The 22,222-nt window shown below is 42.0% G+C and overlaps 1 protein-coding gene across 2 annotated transcripts in view; it reads right to left on the minus strand.

Annotated features, from left to right (window-relative positions):
* The window catches only part of FRMD3 (FERM domain containing 3), a 341,097-nt gene that overhangs the window by 96,956 nt on the left and 221,919 nt on the right, over positions 1 to 22,222 (minus strand). For both annotated transcript variants that reach the window (XM_027550087.1, XM_027550086.1), the window contains exon 6: positions 16,259 to 16,382. In XM_027550087.1, the coding sequence (XP_027405888.1) occupies positions 16,259 to 16,382 (124 nt within the window). The remainder of the gene's footprint in view (positions 1 to 16,258; positions 16,383 to 22,222) is intronic.

Consider the following 22,222-nt stretch of genomic DNA (forward strand, 5'->3'; position numbering starts at 1 on the left):
TTACAGAATATATTCCTGAGGGATTAACTCAAACACCTGCTTTAGGAGAGTTGCTGCTGCTGCTAAGTCGCTTCAGTCGTGTCCGACTCTGTGCGAACCCATAGACGGCAGTACACCAGGCTCCCCCGTCCCTGGGATTCTCCAGGCAAGAGCACTGGAGTGGGGTGCCATTTCCTTCTCCAATGCATGAAAGTGAAAAGTGAAAGTGAAGTCGCTCAGTCGTATCTGACCCTCAGCGACCCCATGGACTGCAGCCTTCCAGGCCCCTCTGTCCATGGGATTTTCCAGGTAAGAGTACTGGAGTGGGGTGCCATTGCCTTCTCCTGCTTTAGGAGACTTAAGTCTTTCTAAAGCCTTTCCTGATTTTCTCTTTAGTTTTGGTGTTCTGAAATTTCACTGGGATATATATAAAAGGCGCCTCTTTATTTATTCACCCCGCTCGGCACTATATGACCCTTTCAATCCATCAAATCCATCAGGATCATTTCTTTGATTCTTTTTTTTTCAAGTCATAGTCATAATTATTTCTCTTCTTGACAAAGTAACAAAAGATTCAAGAAAATCACCAAGTATTTTGTTGGAGAAGGGAAAAGGGAATTTCTGAAAGTTTTTTCAAAACATACAGGTATTTCTCTCTTCATAGCTCTCTCATAAGTTCCTGAAGTAAATGCCTATGTTTCACCAGAAAATAAAGCAAATTATTGAATCCAAATATTAGGGGCTTCCTGCCTTCTTACCATGCCCACCCCACCCTCACATACACACTGTCTCTATTCTCTCTCTCTCACTCTTTCATACACTCTCTCTACCCCCTGGCGGGGAACAAAGCACAAAGCTGAGCTAACTGGCATGTTCCTAAGCAGCACCCCACTCCAGTGGCCCTCAAAGCAAAACTTCAGCTCAATGACCCAGATGGAGGCCAAAGAGAACCAGGACTAGAGGTAAAGCAGCTGGCTCAGTGCCTCCCACAGCCACAGGCCATCAGCTCTGCTCCGGGAAATCCTGCTGCTTCACATGAAAGCCTCTTACTCTGCCCCATACTAAGAAGAGCTCCTCTGCTCCAGAGAGCTGGCCATTCCCCTTAGTGGTAAACTGTCAGCCTTTTTTGTCTAAGCCGCATATTGGCTTTTTTTTTTAATTGGAGGATAATTGCTTTACAATGTTTTGTTGGTTTCTGCTGTACAATGATGTGAATCAGCCACAAGTATACATATCTTCCCTCCCTCCTGAACCTCCTTCCAACCCCTCCTCCACCCTACTCCTCTAGGTTGTCACAGAGCACCAGGATGAGCTCTTGGTGTTATACAGCAACTTTGCACTAGCTACCCATTATAAACATGGTATTGCATATGTTTCATTGCAACTCTTTCAAAAACCATCCCACCCTTTCCCTACCCCACTGTGTCCACAGGTCTGCCCTCCATTCCTGCTCTGCAAACAGGTTCATCAGATACATTTGTCTGCATTTCATATATATGCATTAATATATATTTGCTTTTCCTCTTTCTGACTTACTTCAGTCTGTATAACAGGATCTAGCTTCATCTACCTCAGTTCAACTGACTCAAATTCATTCCTTTTTATGACTAATATTCCATTGTATGTGTGTATGTATATATACATACATATCATAGCTTCTTTATCCATTCATCTGCCAATGTACATCTAGGTTGCTTCCATGTCCTAGCTATTGTAAATAGTGCTGCAATGAACATTGGGGTACGTGTGTTTTTTTGAATTAAGGTTTTCTCAAATTTTGTATGCCTAGTAGTGAGATTGCTGGTAGTTTTATTCCTAGATTTTTAAGGAATCTCCCTATTGCTCTCCATAGTGGTTATGTCAATTTACATTCCCACCAACAGTGCAAAAGGGTTCCCGTTTCTCCACACCTCTCCAGCATTTATTGTCTGTAGACTTTTTGATGATGGCCATCCTGACCAGTGTGAGGTGATACCTCATTGCAGTTTTGATTTGCATATTTGTAATAATGAATGATGTTGAGCATCTTTTCACGTGTTCATTACTCATCTGCATGTCTTCTTTGGAGAAATGTCTGTTTCTCCAAAAACTGGAGAAACATTTTTTCCCCATTTTTTGATTGGGTTGTTTGTTTTTCTGATATTGAGATGCATGAGCTGCTTGTGTATTTTGGAGATTAATCCCTTGTCAGTTGCTTCATTTGCAATTATTTTCTCACATTCTGAGGGTTGTCTTTTCATCTTGTTTATAGTTTCCTTTGCTATGCAAAGACTTTTAAGTTTAATTAGGAACCATTTTTTTATTTTTGTTTTTATCTCCATTACCCTGGGAAGTGAGTCAAAGAGGATCTTGCTGCCATTTATGTCAAAGAGTGTTTTGGCTATGTTTTCCTCTAAGAGTTTTATAGTTTCTGTAAACTGAACATTGTTTATTCTTGAAATTCAAGTTCAGTTTTAAAGCACACCTTTTCTATTCAATCTGGGAACAAGTTAATTTTGAAAGGTTATAATTTAGAAGTTCATATTGGAAAGTGAGGAACTTTTTGCTTACCTAGGTGGTCTCTTTCTGACCACTTTCCTGTACTTTTATATGATGAACATCTAATTGCAAACACTCCACCCCAGATGGTAGCAGGGATGCAGTGCTATACAGCTCTGGAAAGCACACCATTGAACTCAAAGACTTCTTTTCATCCAGAGCATCACCCAGAAGTGAAAAGGCAAGCCCCAGTATGGGAAAAGATTTTGGCAACGTGTACAATAAAGAAAGGACTCCTATGTAGAACAAAAAGAAAAGCCTCCAATAAATCAATAACAAACAATAAAATAATTTAAAAAGATAACTCAGGAGGAAAAATGGCAAAAGACTTGAATACATACTTCACAGAATAAGATATTCAAATAGCTAATAATCACATGAAAATGTCCTCAACTTCTTTAAGGTCAGGAAAATGAAAAACTTTAAGAAGTTATTTACACATTCATTTGACAGCCAAAATTTAAAGGAATACCAAGCACTCATGAGAATGTGCAGCAAAAGCAACTGTCATATACTCCTGGTGGAAGAGTAATTTGGTAGAACTATCTGGAAAACTGAAAAAACTTATCTACTGAAGTTAAACATACTGACCTATAACACGGCAATTCCACTCAAAATTATACATACAACAGGCTCTAGACCTGCTGCATCAAGAAACACATAGAATTTTCACAGGAGTGCCATTTGTAATAACAAAAAATAGGAAACAAATGTCTACCAACAGTAGATTGGATATACAATGGAACACTATACAGCTGTTTTCACACACAAAATGAGTGACCATTACAAAAATAAAACTGAATGAAAGAGGCCAGATATAAACATATACCCACTGAATGAACTCCATTTATATGACTTTTTCAAATTAGCAAAACAAAACTAAAATATTTAGAGTCAGAGATGTGATTACCTTTCGGGGGGAAGGGAGAAGATAAAGATTGGAAAGGGGCAAAATAGGGACTTCTGAGGAATTACCAATTCTCTATTTGACCTGGGTGGTGGTTACATACGCACTTGCTTTGTAATTTATGTTTTGTTGACTTTTCTCAGCTGGTATTGTGCTTCCACTTCTTAGAGTTTAAGAAAAAAAGGAAAGGAAAGGGAAAAGACTGTGAAGCACTGGGGACTCATACACTATGGATGTGAAGGGAGCAGCCTTTTCAGCAAACAAGCTACCATCTCCTAGAAAAGCTGAAATTGTGCAAACTCCATGACCCAGGTCTGAACCTGCTTTCTACACCTAGGTTGTATCTATGCTAGGGACTCTTTTACTTATATCCCTATGAGAAGTATTCAAGAAGCCATAGTAATTTTGTTTATAACAGCAGAAACCTAGAGACAATGTCCATCAACAGGAGAATTAATACATTAAATGTGACATGTTCATATGATAGAAAATTAATTACACAGAAGCAGAAATGAACACCTATGACTGTATGCATCAATGTGAAGAACCTCAAAACCATAATATTGGTGGGGGGGGAGTGAAAAACATGGATAGAGTTTGATTTCATTTGTATGAATGTCAAAAACAGGAAAAAAAAGTATATATTACTTACTGATGTATAGAGTATATTTATAAAAGCAAAATAAGAGAATGAATAACCTAAAATTCAGAATAGCATAGAGAAGGAAGGGAGGTGATTTGGGAGGGTCAGGTTAGGAGACCTGAGAGCATCTGGTACTATTCTAATTCATAAGCAAAGTTATGGGGTCATGGGTGTTTTTCAACTACTCTTTAAATTACACATATATTGCATATACTCTTTTATATTTTATTCATTTACAATGATTAAAAGAGAAATAATTCCTGCCTTTTTTAATAGAATAATTACTGGGTGAAGCATTACACAATCTAAAAGCACTGCTGAATTAAACAGAATAGGTCAGGAATATAACAGATATCCATGCAGAGCCACCTTTTACTAAACTCTCCTGTTCTGAGCAATATATAATTGTTTATATTGCCAAGCAGTAGATATATTTTTTTTCACTTAATATTCATCAAGCAGGAATTCTTATGCTTATTTTATAGATGAGGATTCTGACACTTAAAGAGGAAGAGTAACCTGTTCAAGGTTACTCAAGTATTAAGTGGAGGAGTGAATACAAATCCAAGGCAGCCTGGTTCCAACATGCTTCTCAGGACCTGCACTAACAACACGATATGGTCCAGGGTCATCTGCCTGCTCTCATGGATACCAGGCTGAGCATTTCCAACTGACATGGTTTCTACTGGTTCTTCTAAAAAGCACTTTTCAAATTCTAAGCATTTTTCATCTTATCAGTGATGAGGCACTCCATCCCTGATGACAGATATTTAGATCTGATTAGACAGCAGTGATGTTTCCATTTTAATCTAGGTCAGAGATCCCCAGACTAGACTCTCTGTGCGCTAAATCCAGATCACTGTCTGGTTTTACACAGCCCTGAGCTAGGAATGTTTTTTGGTGTTTTTTTTTCCCCATTTGTAAATGGCCCGAAACGATCAAAGAATAATTTAATGCCCTGTGAAAATTATGTGATGTTCGAATTTTAGTCTCCATCAATTAAGCTTTTTTTGAACAAAGACACACCCATTTGCTTGGGTGCCATCTGTGGACACTGTCATGTTATGACGGCAAAAGGCGTGATTGCAACAGAAACCATGTGTCCTGCAAAGCCTAAGGTATTTACTAAATGGCCTAGGATAGAAAAGTTTGCTGAACCCTGATCTAGGAACTGAACACAGGAATAGAAAACTGAAGCTGTGTCTGTCTGTTTCCACACAATAAAGATTAAAAATAGTACCTATCTCTAAGATTTGGTATAAAGAATAAACAATTAACAGATATAAAGCCATAGGATTAGCACCTGGCACAGAGCGTGCTTCCTCCTTGTCCTCAGAATAGCATTTGTTCCTTTGCTAGCTCTGCACATGACTGAAATCAGAAATCTTTTTTTGGTGGAAGCGTCAGGAAGCATGCCAAGGTATTTACAATAGAGCAATGACCCCTCTTCAAAATAAAAGTACTCAAATTGGTATCGTTTGCATTGGGTTTGACTTAGATCTCCAATGGCTACACACTTAACAGAGTTAATCTAAAAAATCATATACAAAGAAAGGCTACAAATGTTCAGAGAAGGAAACAGGTTCAAAACCAAAAGGGAAAAAGTAGAGATCTCAACAGCACTAAGAAAATACTGAGTTTCCCTGACTCATTAAGGAAGCAACCATTTAGTAGGTTTTCAGGAAGACAATTAGCTCAATTAAATAGAAATTTGTTTTTCTTTCAAATCTCCCACTGGCCATTTGTTTCTGGCAAAAACTCTGTTTGGTAATGGAAAATAATGATTTTCTATCCTTTAAATCTTGCACCAGGAACTGTTCTACTAAGATTAATAGTGTCTCTAATGAGATATTTAGAGATAAAGACCAGTGTTATGCTGAATTCTTTTTCGAGAACTAATAATTCTTAAGATATGCTTTTCTAATAAAATAGGCAAGGTCAAGTGATTATGTATTTAGCTATATATCTTCTTTCTGCCTGTCTTGAATACCTTTTTATGGCCAAGAGGAACACTCTCTTATTGATTCTCCTTTAGCATATCACTGCATAGAGTACAAAAATGCACAGCATCCCAAGAAGAAATGCAAATTATTAGTGGACCCTAATTGTGGAGTGAGGTGTGAATCTTGCCAGCAATGACTTGGGCCACTTGGAGCACAGTTGGACAGCGAAGGGGGTGGATTTGGCTCCACCTGATCCATTTGGGTCTGCAAGCTTCAGAATTAGGCTCATGGTTATAAGATCAGTAGAATGATCTGCTACTGCAAAGTAGAATTCTCAACGTGCCTTAGCTTAGGTTTTGGTGCAACTGGGTTGCAACTTTAGAGTTTGTTTACCACTGCTTCAAAAGTTTAAGAGTGCTCTCAGAACTTGCCCTTCAGCAGGGCTTGGATTCTTAGCATCCACGAGACTCTGGAGAGCTTGCTATGCTTTACAGCTTTGCTGTCAACTCTCTGAGCTTCAGGAAATCTCCTTTGCTCTTCAGTCCCACCCACGGCTCTCTGCACCTCAGATGATTATTTTTCTTCCTGTGGTCGTGTCCGTCGCCATGGTCAAGGGATGTTCTGCCGTGGCTCAAGGTCAGCAGTGCCTCAGAGGGGTTTCACTCAGCCTTCCTGCCCTGTCCAGCTTTGGCATACTGTCCTTCTTCACTCAGGGAAGGCCTGGGGTCCCAGACTCCAACTCACGCTAGAGACTCTGGGGTTCCAACCAGTCAGGTCAGCCCACTCATAGTCACTAAAGGCTTGTTAAAGGCTTAGCGTCCTCCCTGCCCCCCACCTCTGGCATATTCCTCCTCCTCTCCCTACCACCAGAGGTGAAAGCAGCAGCGGGTCTCTGCTGCCCCAGGAAGGACATTCTGGATTTTAGTACATTGAGGTTTTTTTGCATCCTCATGTTCAGATGAGTTTTTAAAATATGACTTTGTAATTTGTCTAGCTTATTGATGCTATCTTGGTGTTAGAGGGAGATCAATGTCTCATGCTTTCCACATCCTAACTGGAAGAGTGCCCAGTCTGTCATTTCTCTTTACTTAGGGAAATTATATTCTGTAAAATCTTTGAGGACCATTAGGGACCACATCAATGCAGAGCATTAAATAGCTACAAATGTGGGTGGTTGCCATGCTCTGGAGGAGACAGTGGTGATGCTCTGGGGCCAGGCAGGGACAAGACATACAGAAGAGCAGCCACTTAGAGAAACTTCAGGGTACTTTATAGGAACACTCAGGTTTCAGGTCAAGTTCTGTTGCTTCATAATTGTATAGCCTTGAATAAGTGAGTTTCCCAGGCCTCTGTTTCCTTATTGGTGAAACAAGGTGGTCACAAACAATCAAATGGAGGAAGAACGTAAACGGGCTGAGCAGGATGGTGGCGACTCAGGGAACAAGTGACTCTTTTAAAGGGCACTGCTGCTTAGCTTTGCTGTGTTGGTCTCAGGGCTTTGTGTTAACAAATCCCGCAGGTGCAAGTAAAGCTCGAATTTTATTCCAACTGATTTCCACTTTTCAAAACTATTATTTGGCCTAAAACCATCTATCTGTGTCAGATGATAATCCAAGGATTATCATTATAACCCCTGCTTTGGACTCCAAGAGTCTCTCAAGTGTCATAACTAGCTGTCAAGTTTCTTTGCTTTGGACCAGTGACCTCTTGATATTCAAAGGCTTTGAATGTTAATTATAGCTATGCTGCTAAGTTGCTTCAGTCGTGTCTGACTCTCTGCGACCCCAGAGACGGCAGCCCACCAGGCTCCCCCGTCCCTGGGATTCTCCAGGCAAGAACACTGGAGTGGGTTGCCATTTCCTTCTCCAATGCATGAAAGTAAAAAGTGAAAGTGAAGTCGCTCAGTCATGTCCGACTCTTAGCAACCCCATGGACTACAGCTTACCAGGCTCCTCCATCCATGGATTTTCCAGGCAAGAGTACTGGAGTGGGGTGCCATTGCCTTCTCCAAATTAAAGCTATGGATGACCAATAAAAAAATTCAGAAGCAAGTTACTTGTTGCTTCATGAATATTGTTTTCAGGTAGAATCTTTCAAAAACATCAGGCCATGGAGCACGTAGGTGATGAAGAGGCTCCCAGCTTGTTGGAGAAGCAGCTGAAGATCACTGGGCTAGGTAGGTCATCTGACACTTTTACAGTTTCTGCTACATAGTTATTCTTCAACAAATATTTGCTGCATGAAGGGATGGACAGATATGTGGATGGATGGATGGATGGATGGATCATGGATGGGTATGTGGATAGAAGAATGGATAAATACACTTATAATTTCATCAAAAGTTCAAAATGTCTTTGATTCTATGCATAATTTAGAACCACATGTCAAGGGTAATCAAAGAGTATAATAAGTGATGACTGAGTCCAGCTTTTAATACTACCCCTCTGTCCTTCTTCAAAGCTGTGTTGCACTTCCATGACATTGCTTTCTCCCTTCAAGTCACCTTAGCCAGATTTCATCTGTATAAGAAATGTTGATGGATTGGGTGCACACATCATTTCTCCCTGGCCGAGGAGCCTGGCAGGCTATAGTCCATAGGGTTGCAAGAGTCGGACACGACTTAGCGCTATCTTTCTTCTTTCTTTTTTTTTTTTTCTTTCTTTCTTTCAAGGCTTTCTAGAAATGTCCCTGACTCTAAGCCACATAATACAAAGATTTAGAAGTCACTCAGTCATGTCCGACTCTTTGCGACCCCGTGGACTGTAGCCCACCAGGCTCCTCCGTCCATGGGATTCTCCAGGCAAGAACACTGGAGAGGGTTGCCATTTCCTTCTCCAGGGGATCTTCCCAACCCAGGGATTGAACCCGGGTCTCCCGCAATGCGGGCAGACGCTTTAACCTCTGAGCTACCAGGGAAGCCCTTCAGGAGAAGCATTTGATGCCAAATCATTCCATCTTCCCATTCCTAAGAAGAATATTACACCAGAGAATGAAAATGGATTTGATAACCTACCAGAGATAGGGAGAGGGGTGGCAGGGAGAGAGAGAAAGGTAAGGAGAAAGAGATTCAGGGGCAGGGTTAGGGAGGAGGAAGGTAGAGGGAGGGAGGAAGGGAGGAAAGGAGATTCTAGGCTTTTGGAATGAGAGCCTTGAGAAGGGAAAGGATACAGGGCAAGGGGAAACAGGGATGACAGAGCAAAAACACATTTTAAGAAAGATTGGGGTTGTAAAATAATCTGACATTTCCCCTCTTCCTTTTAAACAGTAAACATTCTTCTCAAAACTGTACAAAATAGTTTCCTAAGAGGGCTCTTGTAAACTACTAATTGGAAGCACAGGTAGAGGGTCCTTCCATAGCAGGGCACTTATTTCTGGAAAGCTAGACATTTTTGATATTATAAATCCTTGCCAGGAAGCCAGGGCACATGATTTACACAGAATGTGAGTTCTGAGAAATAAAAAGAGATAACGAGTCTGTTTAAAATACACCCAGTGTCATCATTACTTCCAGCACGAAACACACTGTATTAGATCATTATGGGGATGGCTAATCCAATCATTTTTATGTTCTTTAAGGCAAGGAATACACCATCAAACCACCTCACTGCCAACTGAGATTTCCGAATATTTAAAAGCTGATGTCTTGTGACTGGAACTGATTCAAAAATCTTGGCTTCTAACAAGAAACCTGATGAACTGGTATTGAGAGGATTAGCTGAGTAGAAACTCCAGGAAAAACTTCAGGGAAGCCTATCAGGGTTCCTGAGAGTAAAGTCATTCTTATTCTTGATCTTCAACCCCCTCCAAGCACCCTCAGAGCTAATGGCAGAGGTCATCCCTCTTAACCCAGATGGTTGGGATTAAAGCTGTGGAAAACAGAAACCAAGAGAGTAAAACATAACTCACATCCCCAGGGATTGTGGGGGCTTCCAATGTAGTGCTGGTGGTAAAGAACCAGCCTGCCAGCGCAGGAGACATAAGAGACACGGGTTCAATCCCTGGGTTGGGAAGATCCCCTGGAAAAGGAAATGGCAACCCATTCCAGTATTCTTGCCTGGGAAATCCCATGGACAGAGGAGCATGGTGGGCTACAGTCCATGGGGTCGCAAACAGTTGGACACAACAGCACATACACCCAGCAGGGATTATGGCAATGGCGTCCTCCAGCCACCAGAGGGCTCTAGAAAGAGGAATATCCTATTTCTAAGCAGTCCTATTGCTAGAATCTCATCTCTGCATACCAAATTCAAAATGTATAAATCATGAGCTCATTTCTTATACCAAATTTTAAAAACAAATATGGATCTTTTTGCCTTAAAATTATCTTCAGAGTCAGGATTTGTTGTTCAGTCACCCAGTCGTATCTGACTCTGTGACCTCATGGACTGCAGCACACCAGGCTTCACTGTCCTTCACCATCTCCTGGAGCTTGCTCAAACATCCTGAGTCGGTGATGCCATCCAACCAGAGTCAGGATAGTGAAGAAAAAATTGATTCTAGATCTGTTCTGAAAAGTCAGTGTTAGTCACTCAGTCATGTCTGACACTTTGCAACCCCAGGGACTGTCCTCTGTCCATGGAATTCTCCAGGCAAGAATACTGGACTGGGTAGCCATTCCCTTCTCCAGGGGATCTTCCTGACCCAGGGATCGAACCCATGTCTCTTGCATTGCAGGCAGATTCTTTACTATCTGAGCCACCAGGGAACTCAGGTATTTAAAACAGGTCAGTGAACTAGAACCCATGGATCAAATCTGGTCCACAATCTGCTTTGTCAATAAGGTTTTAGTGAATCACCACTCACTCATTTATGTATTGTCTATGTCACTCTATAGAAGCAGAGTTGAGCGGATGCAATGGAGACCATACAGCCCAAAGAGCCAAACAAATTCATTAACTACACCTGATCTAAAAGAAGCATTTGCCTTCAGCAAGTTTTAGCACTGACATATATTTAAAAATGTGAATGATACGTATCTACATTCTTTAGTTCAGAGGACATTAAGAAGCCCAAAGATGCTTTTACAAAAAATCTTTCTAAATAAACCTCTGTCAGCTATATGCCTACTGCTGCTGCTGCTAATTCACTTCAGTCATGTCCGACTCTGTGTGACCCCATAGACGGCAGCCCACCAGGCTCCCCCGTCCCTGGGATTCTCCAGGCAAGAACACTGGAGTGGGTTGCCATTTCCTTCTCCGATGCATGAAAGTGAAAAGTGAAAGTGAAGTCACTCAGTCATGTCTGACTCTTAGCGACCCCATGGACTGCAGCCTACCAGGCTCCTCCGTCCATGGGATTTTCCAGGCAAGAGTACTAGAGTGGGGTGCCATTGCCCTCTCCGATATACCTACTAGAATGGCCAAAATCCAGAACACTGAAAACACCAAATGCTGGTAAAGATTGTGGAACAACAAGAACTCATGGCTGGTGGGAATGCAAAATGGCACAGCCAACTTGGAAGACAGTTTGGCAGTTCTTACAAAATTAAATATACTCTTACCATACAATCCAACAATCATGCTTCCTGATATTTACCCAAAGGAGATGAAAATTTATGCCCACACAAAAGCCTGCCCATGGACGATTATAATAACTTTATTCATAATTTCCAAAACTTGAAAGCAACCATATGTTCTAGGTAAAAGGATAAATAAACTGTGGTACATACAACAGAATATTATTCAGCAGTAGAAAGAAATGAGCTATCAATAGAAAGACAAGCAGGAATCGTAAGTACATACTGCTTAGTGAAAGAAGCTAATTTGAAAAGGCTGCATACTATAAGGTTTCAACTACATGACATTCTAGAAAAGGCAAAACTATGGAGACAGGTAACAGATCAGTGGTTGCCAGAGGTTAGGGAGGGATGAATAAGGCAGAGCACAGAATATGTTCAGGGCAGTGAAAATTTTCTATATGCTATTATAATCATGGATATATGTTATTATACTGTTGTCCAAATCCACAGAATGTACAACCTCAAGGGTTAACCCTAAAGTATATGGGCTGTGCATAATACCTACAAATCAATGTAGTTTCATCTATTATAACAAATGTACCACTCTGGTGGGGGATGGACATAGATATGGGGGAAGTTGTACAAGTAGAGAGGCAGGGAATATAGAGGAAATCTGTATACTTTCCTCTTCTTAATTCTAATGTGAAACTAAAACTCTTCTAAAAAATAAAGTCTATTAAAACAAAAACTCTATTAGTCAATGAGATTGTGAAGGCCATTAAGAGATGTTTGCCAGCTGTTTCCACTTCACACCTTCTGGACACCTGAATCAGAACTGCACTTCCTGGCTGTTGTGTTGGGGCTTCCCTGGTGGCTCCGATGATAAAGGATCCACTTACAGTGCAGGAGATTTGGGGTCGATCCCTGGGTTGGGAAGATCCTCAGGAGAAGGGAATGGCTACCCACTCCAGTATTCTTGCCTGGAGAACTCCATGGACAGATGAGCCTGGCGGGCTGTTGAGTGGGGCCATGTGACTAGTTCTGACACAGTGGATAAGCAGAAGTGACATGTATCACTTCCAAGCTAAAGCAGGGCTTTCCACAGCTCTCTTTTTCCTGGCAAATCCAAGCTCGTGACTGCCCTAAGTGCCAATGATGAACCAAGTCCCCCAGCTGACCTCTCATGGGTGTACATCAGAGCAAGAAACAAACGTTTCTTGTTCTAACCCACTGAGCTTTTAGGAGTTGTTTCCTCAGGAAAATCTAGCTTACCTTGACTGATACAAAGATGATCAATAATTGCAGTATTACACTTGCAAAACTATGTCTTCTCCCCTCTGTCAGTCAGTGATGTGGCACATTTGAAGAGGCAAAGCTGACCCATGAACTTCATTCACAAATCTCTTCAACATCTAAAAGAGTCTAAGCACGTAGTCCAAGCAGACTTACTAAAATCTTGGCCTTATATTTTCAAGCACCTCAAAATTCTGGAGTCTTTCTCTCTCTCTTTCTTCCCCCTAAAGAACTCTCTTATTAAGGTCTGTCTATCAAGCCACCTTGGGTCCACCTTCAAGTGCTGTGTAGCCTCCTAAGAAGGAAAGATTTTCCTCTCTGATTAATTTTCTCTCAAGAATCACAACTTTAGTCCTTCCACAGAGAGCATAGGAGGAGAATGATTCTAATCAAGTAAAAAGGCTGGAGAAGGTTGTGAACCCCCAGAATTAGTACTGTTTATCTGGCAAATCATGGTCCTTTTGTTAGTGTCTGAGAGTCTCTTTTGCCATCTCTTTTGTTTTCTTTCTTGATTTTTTCAGAAAATGGGTAGGAGCGGAACATTATTGGGAGGACCCTTCAAACCCCAACAAAGGCCAACTGGAAACCTTTCAGAAAGTTTCCATAATGACAGATCATTGATCATGCTTTATCCCTTTGTTGTGTGGGACGGTCACAGGTGTTGTGATAACCATGGAGAGTAAGATAGTAACACCCTGGTGCAGCCTCACCAAGTCACAGACGGGTCTCTACCATCTATGACTCTTTCCGGGCACTCTCAGGTTTGCAGAGCAGTCCAGCCAAAGGTCCAGTTCCCACACAAGAAGATCAATACGTTCATGACCTGTGCACAAAGGGCTTGCTGATCCCCAGGGTCACCTCCAGTCTCTGCAGCAAGTTCCCAGCCAATTCTAAAAGCCCCTTCTCTTCTACCTTATCAGCTTGGCTGCTCTTCTTATCTTCTCATCAAACTTGAAATCTCTCTCTGCTGCACTGATTCATAAACATATATCTACTTAAGGAGAAAAAGGAGCAAAAACACACAGGAAAATATCCTCTGAATCTCTCTTTGCAATATCACATGATTTGTGGCTGTTTCATCCTCCACACATACAACATTGACTTCTTCACAAGGGCCATCTGGGCATTACAAATGTGTCGCAACACAGCAAAGCAGTGTTGGCCAAGCCGTGGCATCTACTTCTGGGATCTACAAACCACAGCTGACTGCTGATGCTCTATATTCTCTAGATGCATGATGACTACTTTCAGGGTTATCAACAAATTCAGGAGCTGGCACAAGGTCCAATCTACAGCTTTCTGATTACAAAAAGCAATCTGGAATCTTCTTTAATCCACTCATTTACTCATGAAACTCAGTAGGTCACCAAGTCTTGCTTCAATGTCTCTCAAGACATTGTCTTTAGTTTTTTCTACTCCTATTCTTGTGAGGTCCCCAGCATGTGTACTGGATGACAGAACTAACTGGTTCTCCTATCACAGTCTCCACCCTCACCATGGTGATCACTGCGGAACATCCATATGACTACCAGGTTGCCTTCTGGCTGCTCAGCCCAGGGGATAAGAGCATGGGTGTTAGTGTCAGGTAAGAACAAGGTTCAAGTCCAGACTCTGCTACTAACAAGTCCTTCACTCCAGGCTGTGCTTTCTTCACCTCAGATGGGGAACAACAATGGAACCTACCTCGTAGAGTTCGGGAAGACTGAGTGGGGTGATGTATGCTAGGCACTTAGCATAGTATTTTGGCATCCAGTAAGAGCTCAACAAACATTTATTATCATATGTTCCAAGCATCTGAGGCCCTGCAAATTATGTTCAGAGCAGACTGTTGCACCTCCTTTCACTATTAAGCTGCACAGTGGCTGTGACTCCTTGGTCCCAAGGGTCTCACCCTGTGCTGCTCACATGCTGCTGGTCCACAGCCCTCATGGCAACACTGTGCTAGGTTGTTTCAGTTGCGTTGGACTCCTTGTGACCCCACGGACTGCAGCCTGCCAGGCTCCTCTGTCCATGGGATTCTTCAGGTAAGAATACTGGAGTGAGGTGCCATGCCCTCACGGGATCTTCCTGACCTAGGGATCAAACTTGTGGAATCTCGTGCATCTTCTGCATCACAGGCAGATTCTTTACCCCTAAGCCACCCGGGAAGCCCCACGGCAACATCAGGACTTTACTTTTACCTCCAGCCTGCTAGTCCCCGAAATGTAGAAAGAGTAGGCAGATGGTCATATTTTCAACAAAACTTGCATTAGGAGACGATACCCTAAAATTACCCCTAGAAAAGGTATGTTAGTTTCTGAAATCGGTACAATTTCTTGATGTCTAATCATCTTTATCTCTTAAGAACAAAGGTCTTACTAAAGCAGAACCTTTAAGGCCCACATATACAGTCTTCTCAAACTCACCAGAAGGGGGAGTGCCTGCATAAAGCACGATCTCGGCACTCCCTCTCAAGGGGACAGTTATTTGTTCCAGGGCTCATAATCCAATGACATTAGATAGATAGATAGATAGATAGATAGATATAATTACCAGGATCCCAGAAGGTGGAAGCACCTCAGTACTTGTAGTTCTTCATCCATACTTGTCATATCACAGCCCATGCTTGCTATTATTATCAAAATGAATTCCCTGTTATTTGCAGGAATCTAAGTTCTAGTTACTAGAATACCTGAGTTACCTGGATTCCAAACTGGTGATGATTCCTATCCATGCTTCATTCCTTCCTGTTAGCCTATGCATAGTACAAGTACCACAATACTCAAAAGCCTGGAGCTAGGCCGCCTGGACTCAAATCCTGCCTGTATCACTTGCTAGCTGTGTGATCTTTGGTAAAATGTTTAACCTCTCTGCGCTTCAGTTCCCTCAACTGTAGAATGGAAGAACCATGGGACCTATTTCCGGGACTACTGCAAAGATTAAATGAACCAATATGTACAAGTACTTAGAATAGTGTCCGTTACACAGTGAATAAATACTGTATGTGATTTTGCTCTTTTTAATGGTACTACTCTGTAGTTAACAATCATCCTAGAGCCTCACAGACAAGGCAAAGAGAAGCAGACACTGAATCTGTTATCTTGAAAGCAGCTCAGTAAAGGAAACCTTGCCAATGGATTCTATTCTATTAATTCTTGGGGTCAAAATTTCTGTAAAGACCACTGGACAGGGGAGAGGCAATGCAAAGTTCAAAACAGAAAGGATTACTTAATTATCCTAGATTCCACTTTCAGAAACTCAGGGTAGTCAAAACCCATAAGAAAATATATGGCTCTAATAATTGCTGATGGTTCATAAACAGCCACCCAGGGGACCCCACATTATTGAGACTGTCATTGATGGGGGACCTTGCCAGTGCCCAGAAATATTGCCCTGCCACCTGAAACAGTCTGCCCCCACATTACAAATATTTTTAGTTCACGACATGATTTCCACATTCCCTGTAGTATGAATACTTTCTCACCTCTATCATTCCTACGAACGTCTACCGCTATTACCTGAGTTCATTTTTATGGATTTCCACTATTTTTCTTTCCAGCTTCTGTGACTGCTTGGGGAAAATCTCAAATTCACTGATGTAATTCTCAGGATGCTCATCAGGATCATAATCACCAAGCTCAGCTGTAACGAATAAAAAATAAACAGAAAGATTAAAAACAACAAAAACAGGATATACATGGAATGGCTCCTGCCACCCAAAAGAAGAGAGTGGAACAAGCTCACGCAACAAAATGTGTTTGTCTCTATGGAAAGACTACAGCCTGAGTGTCTAGAAGGTCATATTCTAGTTTAGATTTAGCTGTGTGATCTTGGACACTTGTTGAATGAACTCTCTGAGTCTCATTTTCTTCAACTATACAGTAAAGGAATCTAAATAGTTGTTTCTCAGTGGGGCACTATTGGCATTTGGGGAAATAAACAATTCTTTATTGTTTCAGACCTTCCAAGGTATGAGCTCAACCATTGAGCACTCCCACCCTTCAGGTTCTAGGTGGTGGTGGCACACCCACTATTGTGAACACCCAAAATGCCTCCCAATATTTCCAAGTGTTCCCCATGATAGGAGTGTTACCACCTGTATTTGGAACCCACTGAGTGTTCCTCAAGCCTCCTTTCATAGCTAATTTTCTCTGAGTCAAAGAATTCCCTGACTGGAGCTGTTTACTCTGAGATTTGTGCAGGTGTGGCCCATTCAATGAAAAAAATCAAAACATAAAGGACCCAAGAGGATTTATTTATTTAAAAATAAATGGATTGCTCTTCAAATTAAAGAGAGCGTGTCTAAGTATGGCTGAGCATCCCTGATTAAGGTTTCTTTAAGGTTTCTGGGTTCTAATACAGGGTTCCTGCAGAGGATCTTTAGAGGTAAAAAGAAATGCCTGCACATTTCTGAGCACCCAGAAGGTCTATGAGAAGATGGACTAAGGATGAGCACTGACCACAGCCTGAAGCAGCAAAGGGGCTGTTCTTGCAATGGGAGTACATTCTACTGATTCCACAAGCTTTCTAAGAAAAATGAGCCAGAAGAGGCAAGCATCTCAGGCAGAAATAGCCCAGGAAAGTAAATTAAAGGTGGTGGGAAAACTGTATTGGAAGAACTTGATCATCAACATGACTTTGAAGTAGATAGAAATCAATATGCCTTGAGCACATCTGCAAAATCACATCCAACTCTGTAATTTGCATCTACTGTCCCTGTACTGTTGAATCATCTAATGATGGTAAAAGGACAAAACAGGGAGGAAAGCAAAGCTCTTTAAAGCTTCTCAATAGAGTTCAAATTACAGTACAACCTAAATGCACAAGACATGAGGAAGGACTTTCAAACTAAGATCCCAAATGTCATCAGCCACAGAGGGGAAATTGATTAATTTGATATCAATATTAAAACATTTCACTAATATAGTCAAAATAATAAGTTGAAATAACATATCTGCAAAATAGAAATCAGACAAAGGCTAATATCTAGAATAAAGAAAAAAAATTCCTACAAATCTATAAGTAAGTGGGGAGGAATTCCAATAGGAAAAGGTGAAGGAATGTCAACAGCCAATTCACAGAAGGGGAAACCCAAAGAGCTCATGTATGGAGAGTTGCTCAAACTCATCAGTGCTGAGGGGGCTATGCAAACCAAAACTCGAAGATGTCACTTTATACTTATAAGATTAACAAAAAGTTTAGTAAGTCAGATGATTCTATGTGTTGGCCGGAACATGAAGAAATAGAAGTGCTTATGACATATTTGAAGATTCTTGATGCATGCAGCTCTTCTAGAGAGCAAGCCCAGAGTATTTAGTCTAATCTTACAACCCAGCAAGCCCATTTCTGGGCATATATTCTAGAAAAACTCTAGGTGCAACAAAAGATATGGGGCAACTTGGGTGTTCATTACTGCTGAGAGCAGTAAATAGCACAAGGGCAATGTACCCCACTGGACTCTCTGCAGCAATTCAAAGCAACAAAATAGAACTATACCCAGAAATGTGAGTAGATTCCCCAGGGTTCTGAGCATAAAAAGGAAGGATTAAATATAGCCCTATTTAATTTATGAAACTTAAGAATATATACACACAAAATAATACTAATCATTTTACAAGGATGTTATGTCAAGTCAATGACATACAAGAATCCAGTTGTTGCCTTTAGGAATAAGACTAATGAAAAAAAAGGAAACTCAACCAATAGGTGGGCCAATGGGACCAGGGATGAAAGTGAGCCACCAACTAGTGATTAACTCAATCTAACCTTCAAAAAAAACCCACCCATAACACACCGACACATATAAACACACACACACATACACATGACCCCTGTGAGCTGGCTATGGACCCCAAAATTTAGGAAATGGTATAACTCAGAGCCTACTTTTCCATAGGGAGTGGATCACTGATAGTAAACTATGCCACACCCAATGCAAATGTCAGCTTGCACAGTGGTTAGTAGCATTGTCTGTGCTTATGCAGTTTTGTGTTGCATTGTATTGTTCGTGGTGGGTACTTCTCCTTTCAGGAAAACTTGTGAGATACAATGGCCTTGTACTGCCAAACACAGCAAATAAGTAGCCTGGCAAACTAAGAGAAGGAACGCCATGGAACCTGCACAGGGTTGCTGACAAGGTAAATGTCAACGTCTGCCCCGTCACTTGCCCTGCTTTCTAGTTCTTTGAAGCTTATCTTTAACTTTGACTTCACCTGAAGCAAAAGCTTATGAATGATTAAGCTCATTTAAAATTCTGTTTTCCATCCCAAGAGGAGTTGGGTAAGCAGCATGTGGTTCTCTCCTGCGCATGGTATTGAGGGCAAGGTTACAACAAATAACATACGCACATGGGCTGGCATGTGAGAATGTAAAATTAAAATAAAAGAGAATTTAATTGTCAGCAAAATCCAAAGAGCTGAAGCCAAATGATGAATGTGATCAGAAGATGGCAAAATAGGTATTGACTTTAAAGGGCACACAGGGCAGTGGCACTTCCCTTCTTTGGGGAGAGCTTGTTCCAAAAGAACTTGAGATACAAGACATTACAGCTCCAGGGTCGACTTCTTCAGAAAACTTCCCTCACCACCCTTGCTTGATGAGGGGCCGCTTGATGGGATCAGAGTGGGGACCCCCTGTGTCCCTCTATGTAGACACTGAGACACCATCAAAACTTCCTGTTTACCTGTCTGCCCCTACCCCTCAAAGGGACTTCACAAAACAATGTCTGCCACCTAGGAGTGTCCAATAAATGCTTGGAGAACACATGGATGAGGGAGTAAACCAATCACTCTTTCCCAGGTACAGAGATAGAGCATACTCTGGTGCAATTTATGCAAGTGCCCTGCTTCAATTAACATAGTGGAGAATTTACTATGTGCCAGACACAGGGGTACTGCAGTGAAAAAGACTCCCAGAGTCCCACTTCCATGAAATTTAGATTCTACATAAGAGGCGATGCATAATAAGCCCCCAACCAACTTAACAAGATAATTTCTGATATAAGTGCTTATTAAAAGACAACAAAACAGAGACACTAGAAAGAATAATGTGCAGAGAGAGGTTCCTTTAATAGTCCAGGAAGACTTCTTGGAGGAAGTGACATCTAACACAGTTCTGAATAGCTAGAAGGAACCACAGACCCACAGGGATTGGACATCCAGGAGTAGGAGATAAGATCAGTAATCCTGACATGTTACTGTTTTGCAGAAGGAACAGGAAAAGATGTGTACCAAGAAAGGCCAAAAATAGATCCCTACGGCTTTGTGTGTTTGTTTTGCAATTTTCATTATGAAAGACAATGCAAAGCATGCATTGAAAATACTCACATTCAGTGTGTACAGGTAGCAGACTCTGGGTGGCTGCCTGTTTTATATACTCAGAACATTCTGAAAGCTTAAAACATGCTCCTTCAAAGAATGTTAGCAAACAAGATGCCAATAAAGAGTCACATGCCCTCAGCTTTCTAATCCTTTACTCCCCATTTCCTATCACTCTGAAAGCATAAGCAGTTCTGACAAAGCAGATCTTTATCTGCATTTGTAACGATCTCCAAGGCTGCTGTAATAACTCCCCCAGCCACAGAGAGTTTTATGAATCCAGCTTTTACTGGATTTGCTACAAATGGCCTGTGGACACCACTGCGTTTTTGAGCTAAAAGGCTTCTTTGAGGTCTGCCAGTCCATTTCCAACTCTACTCTCCAGACAGCATCTGTGAGTGTGGCCACTGATAATAGCAACGAGGGATGAAATGGGACCCTGATCATCTGGATGGGGGCTTTGTGGTTTTATCTCAAACATAAAACAGGATGGAGAGTTTCCCATTACAGATCCATATTGAGCTTGCCCTTGGAGAATTGACCATGATTCACTAATGCTTAAATGCGTTCTGAAACACTCACAGGCTAGTCTGCTGCTCAGATTAGTATTGATTTGCTTTTCCTTTATGGAAGACAGTGCACCCTAACCAGGAACTTGCAGTCTTCACAGGAAAGAACCATGGGGTTCGAACATTCTTTAGCTCTGTGTATGAGAGGCAGCTTTCAGAAGCACGCACTCCACCTTGGAGGAGATGGAAGGACTAAATCTCATCAGGGTATCACCGTCATCCTGATTTTAAACTTGAATGTCTCCAAGGGTTTTAACAGTGCTGCCAAAACCTGCTGAGCAGCACTATGTTGCTCCCAGAGGAAGGGGAAAAGCAACACAGATAAACTTCAGATTTCTCAAAGAGTGCGCACACCCAGAAACAGGGTCCTAGGAACCATTTCGCAGCACTGAGCATCCCCTGGGGACAGTGGTGAGTGACAGTGAAACCCCAGGAGAATGATGGGGGTTTCTCTTAAGCTGTGAATGAAGCCTGGAATTGTGATCAGACAGGTGACTGTCATGAACCACTTATGACCCCATCATAAGCTCCTTCATTATTTCAGATCCTTTATAAGGGTGACATGCTCATTTGGTAATCTCTCTCTCACCCCCTTCCCTCCTTTCTTCCTTCCTTCCCTCCCCCCTCTCTCTTTCTCTCTCCCTCTCTCTGCATCCCTCCTCTCTTCTCCTAGTTCCCTTCCCCACCCTCCCTTTCTCTCATAAACATGTCATCAGCATCCAAGCTACAAATGGCTGGAACACCTGAGTCCCTCCAAACAGGCCCAGCTGCCTCCCGGCAGGCCCAGGGGAACAGAACATCTGAGTCATTCTCCACGTGTGTCCCGAGCCCTTCCCCATGGCAATGCATTGCCTTGGGTCCTGGAGACTGCCTTCCCTCCAACAACTTTTTCTTACAGGTAGAAACAAATGAAAACCAACCTTGGGTCCTAAGTGTCTGCCACTTCCCACTAAGTGTTTGTCACTTCCCTCGGGGGCCTGTTCAACCCTCAGACTAAGTCTCATGAAATCATCATGCAGCAGTGAAGGAGGTATGACCACCTCTTTCAATATACGAAGACATTAAAGCTTAAAGAGTTTAAATCACTTGTCTGTGGTGAAATAACCAGGAAATGGGAATTCAGGCTCAAACTGAGAAATGACAGACTGTGAGCCTGGGGTTCTCCTCACCACGCTATGTGACTGTTGTAAAGCTGAAGAATTAGATATGGTACACATATATACACATACTACACATGTGGATATGCCTGTATAAATGCCTTGACATTTCATCAAGGCATTCATCAAAGGTTTGAAATGACACCTGTTTGACACCAGCCTTCCTGGACACAGATCGCCCGCTCAATATACCCAGCATACCCCACACTTGGTGTTTGGAGCTCAGGGCATAGAAGACCCCATAATCTTTCAGAGCTTGTTATAAAGTCATGGATTCCATCCCCTTCGAAACAGAGACTCTGAGCTCTCCCTTGGGACCTTGAGGACTCTGTTCATGCAGAGGCCCCTGGGACCACAACAGCCCACCTTCCACCAGGACCCCAGGGGCTTGGGAGGGAAGGAGGGGGGCTCTACTGCTGACCACCCAGCCCTGACTGGCC

The sequence above is a fragment of the Bos indicus x Bos taurus genome, chromosome 8 (genome assembly GCF_003369695.1).
Source record: "Bos indicus x Bos taurus breed Angus x Brahman F1 hybrid chromosome 8, Bos_hybrid_MaternalHap_v2.0, whole genome shotgun sequence".
NCBI lineage: Eukaryota > Metazoa > Chordata > Mammalia > Artiodactyla > Bovidae > Bos > Bos indicus x Bos taurus.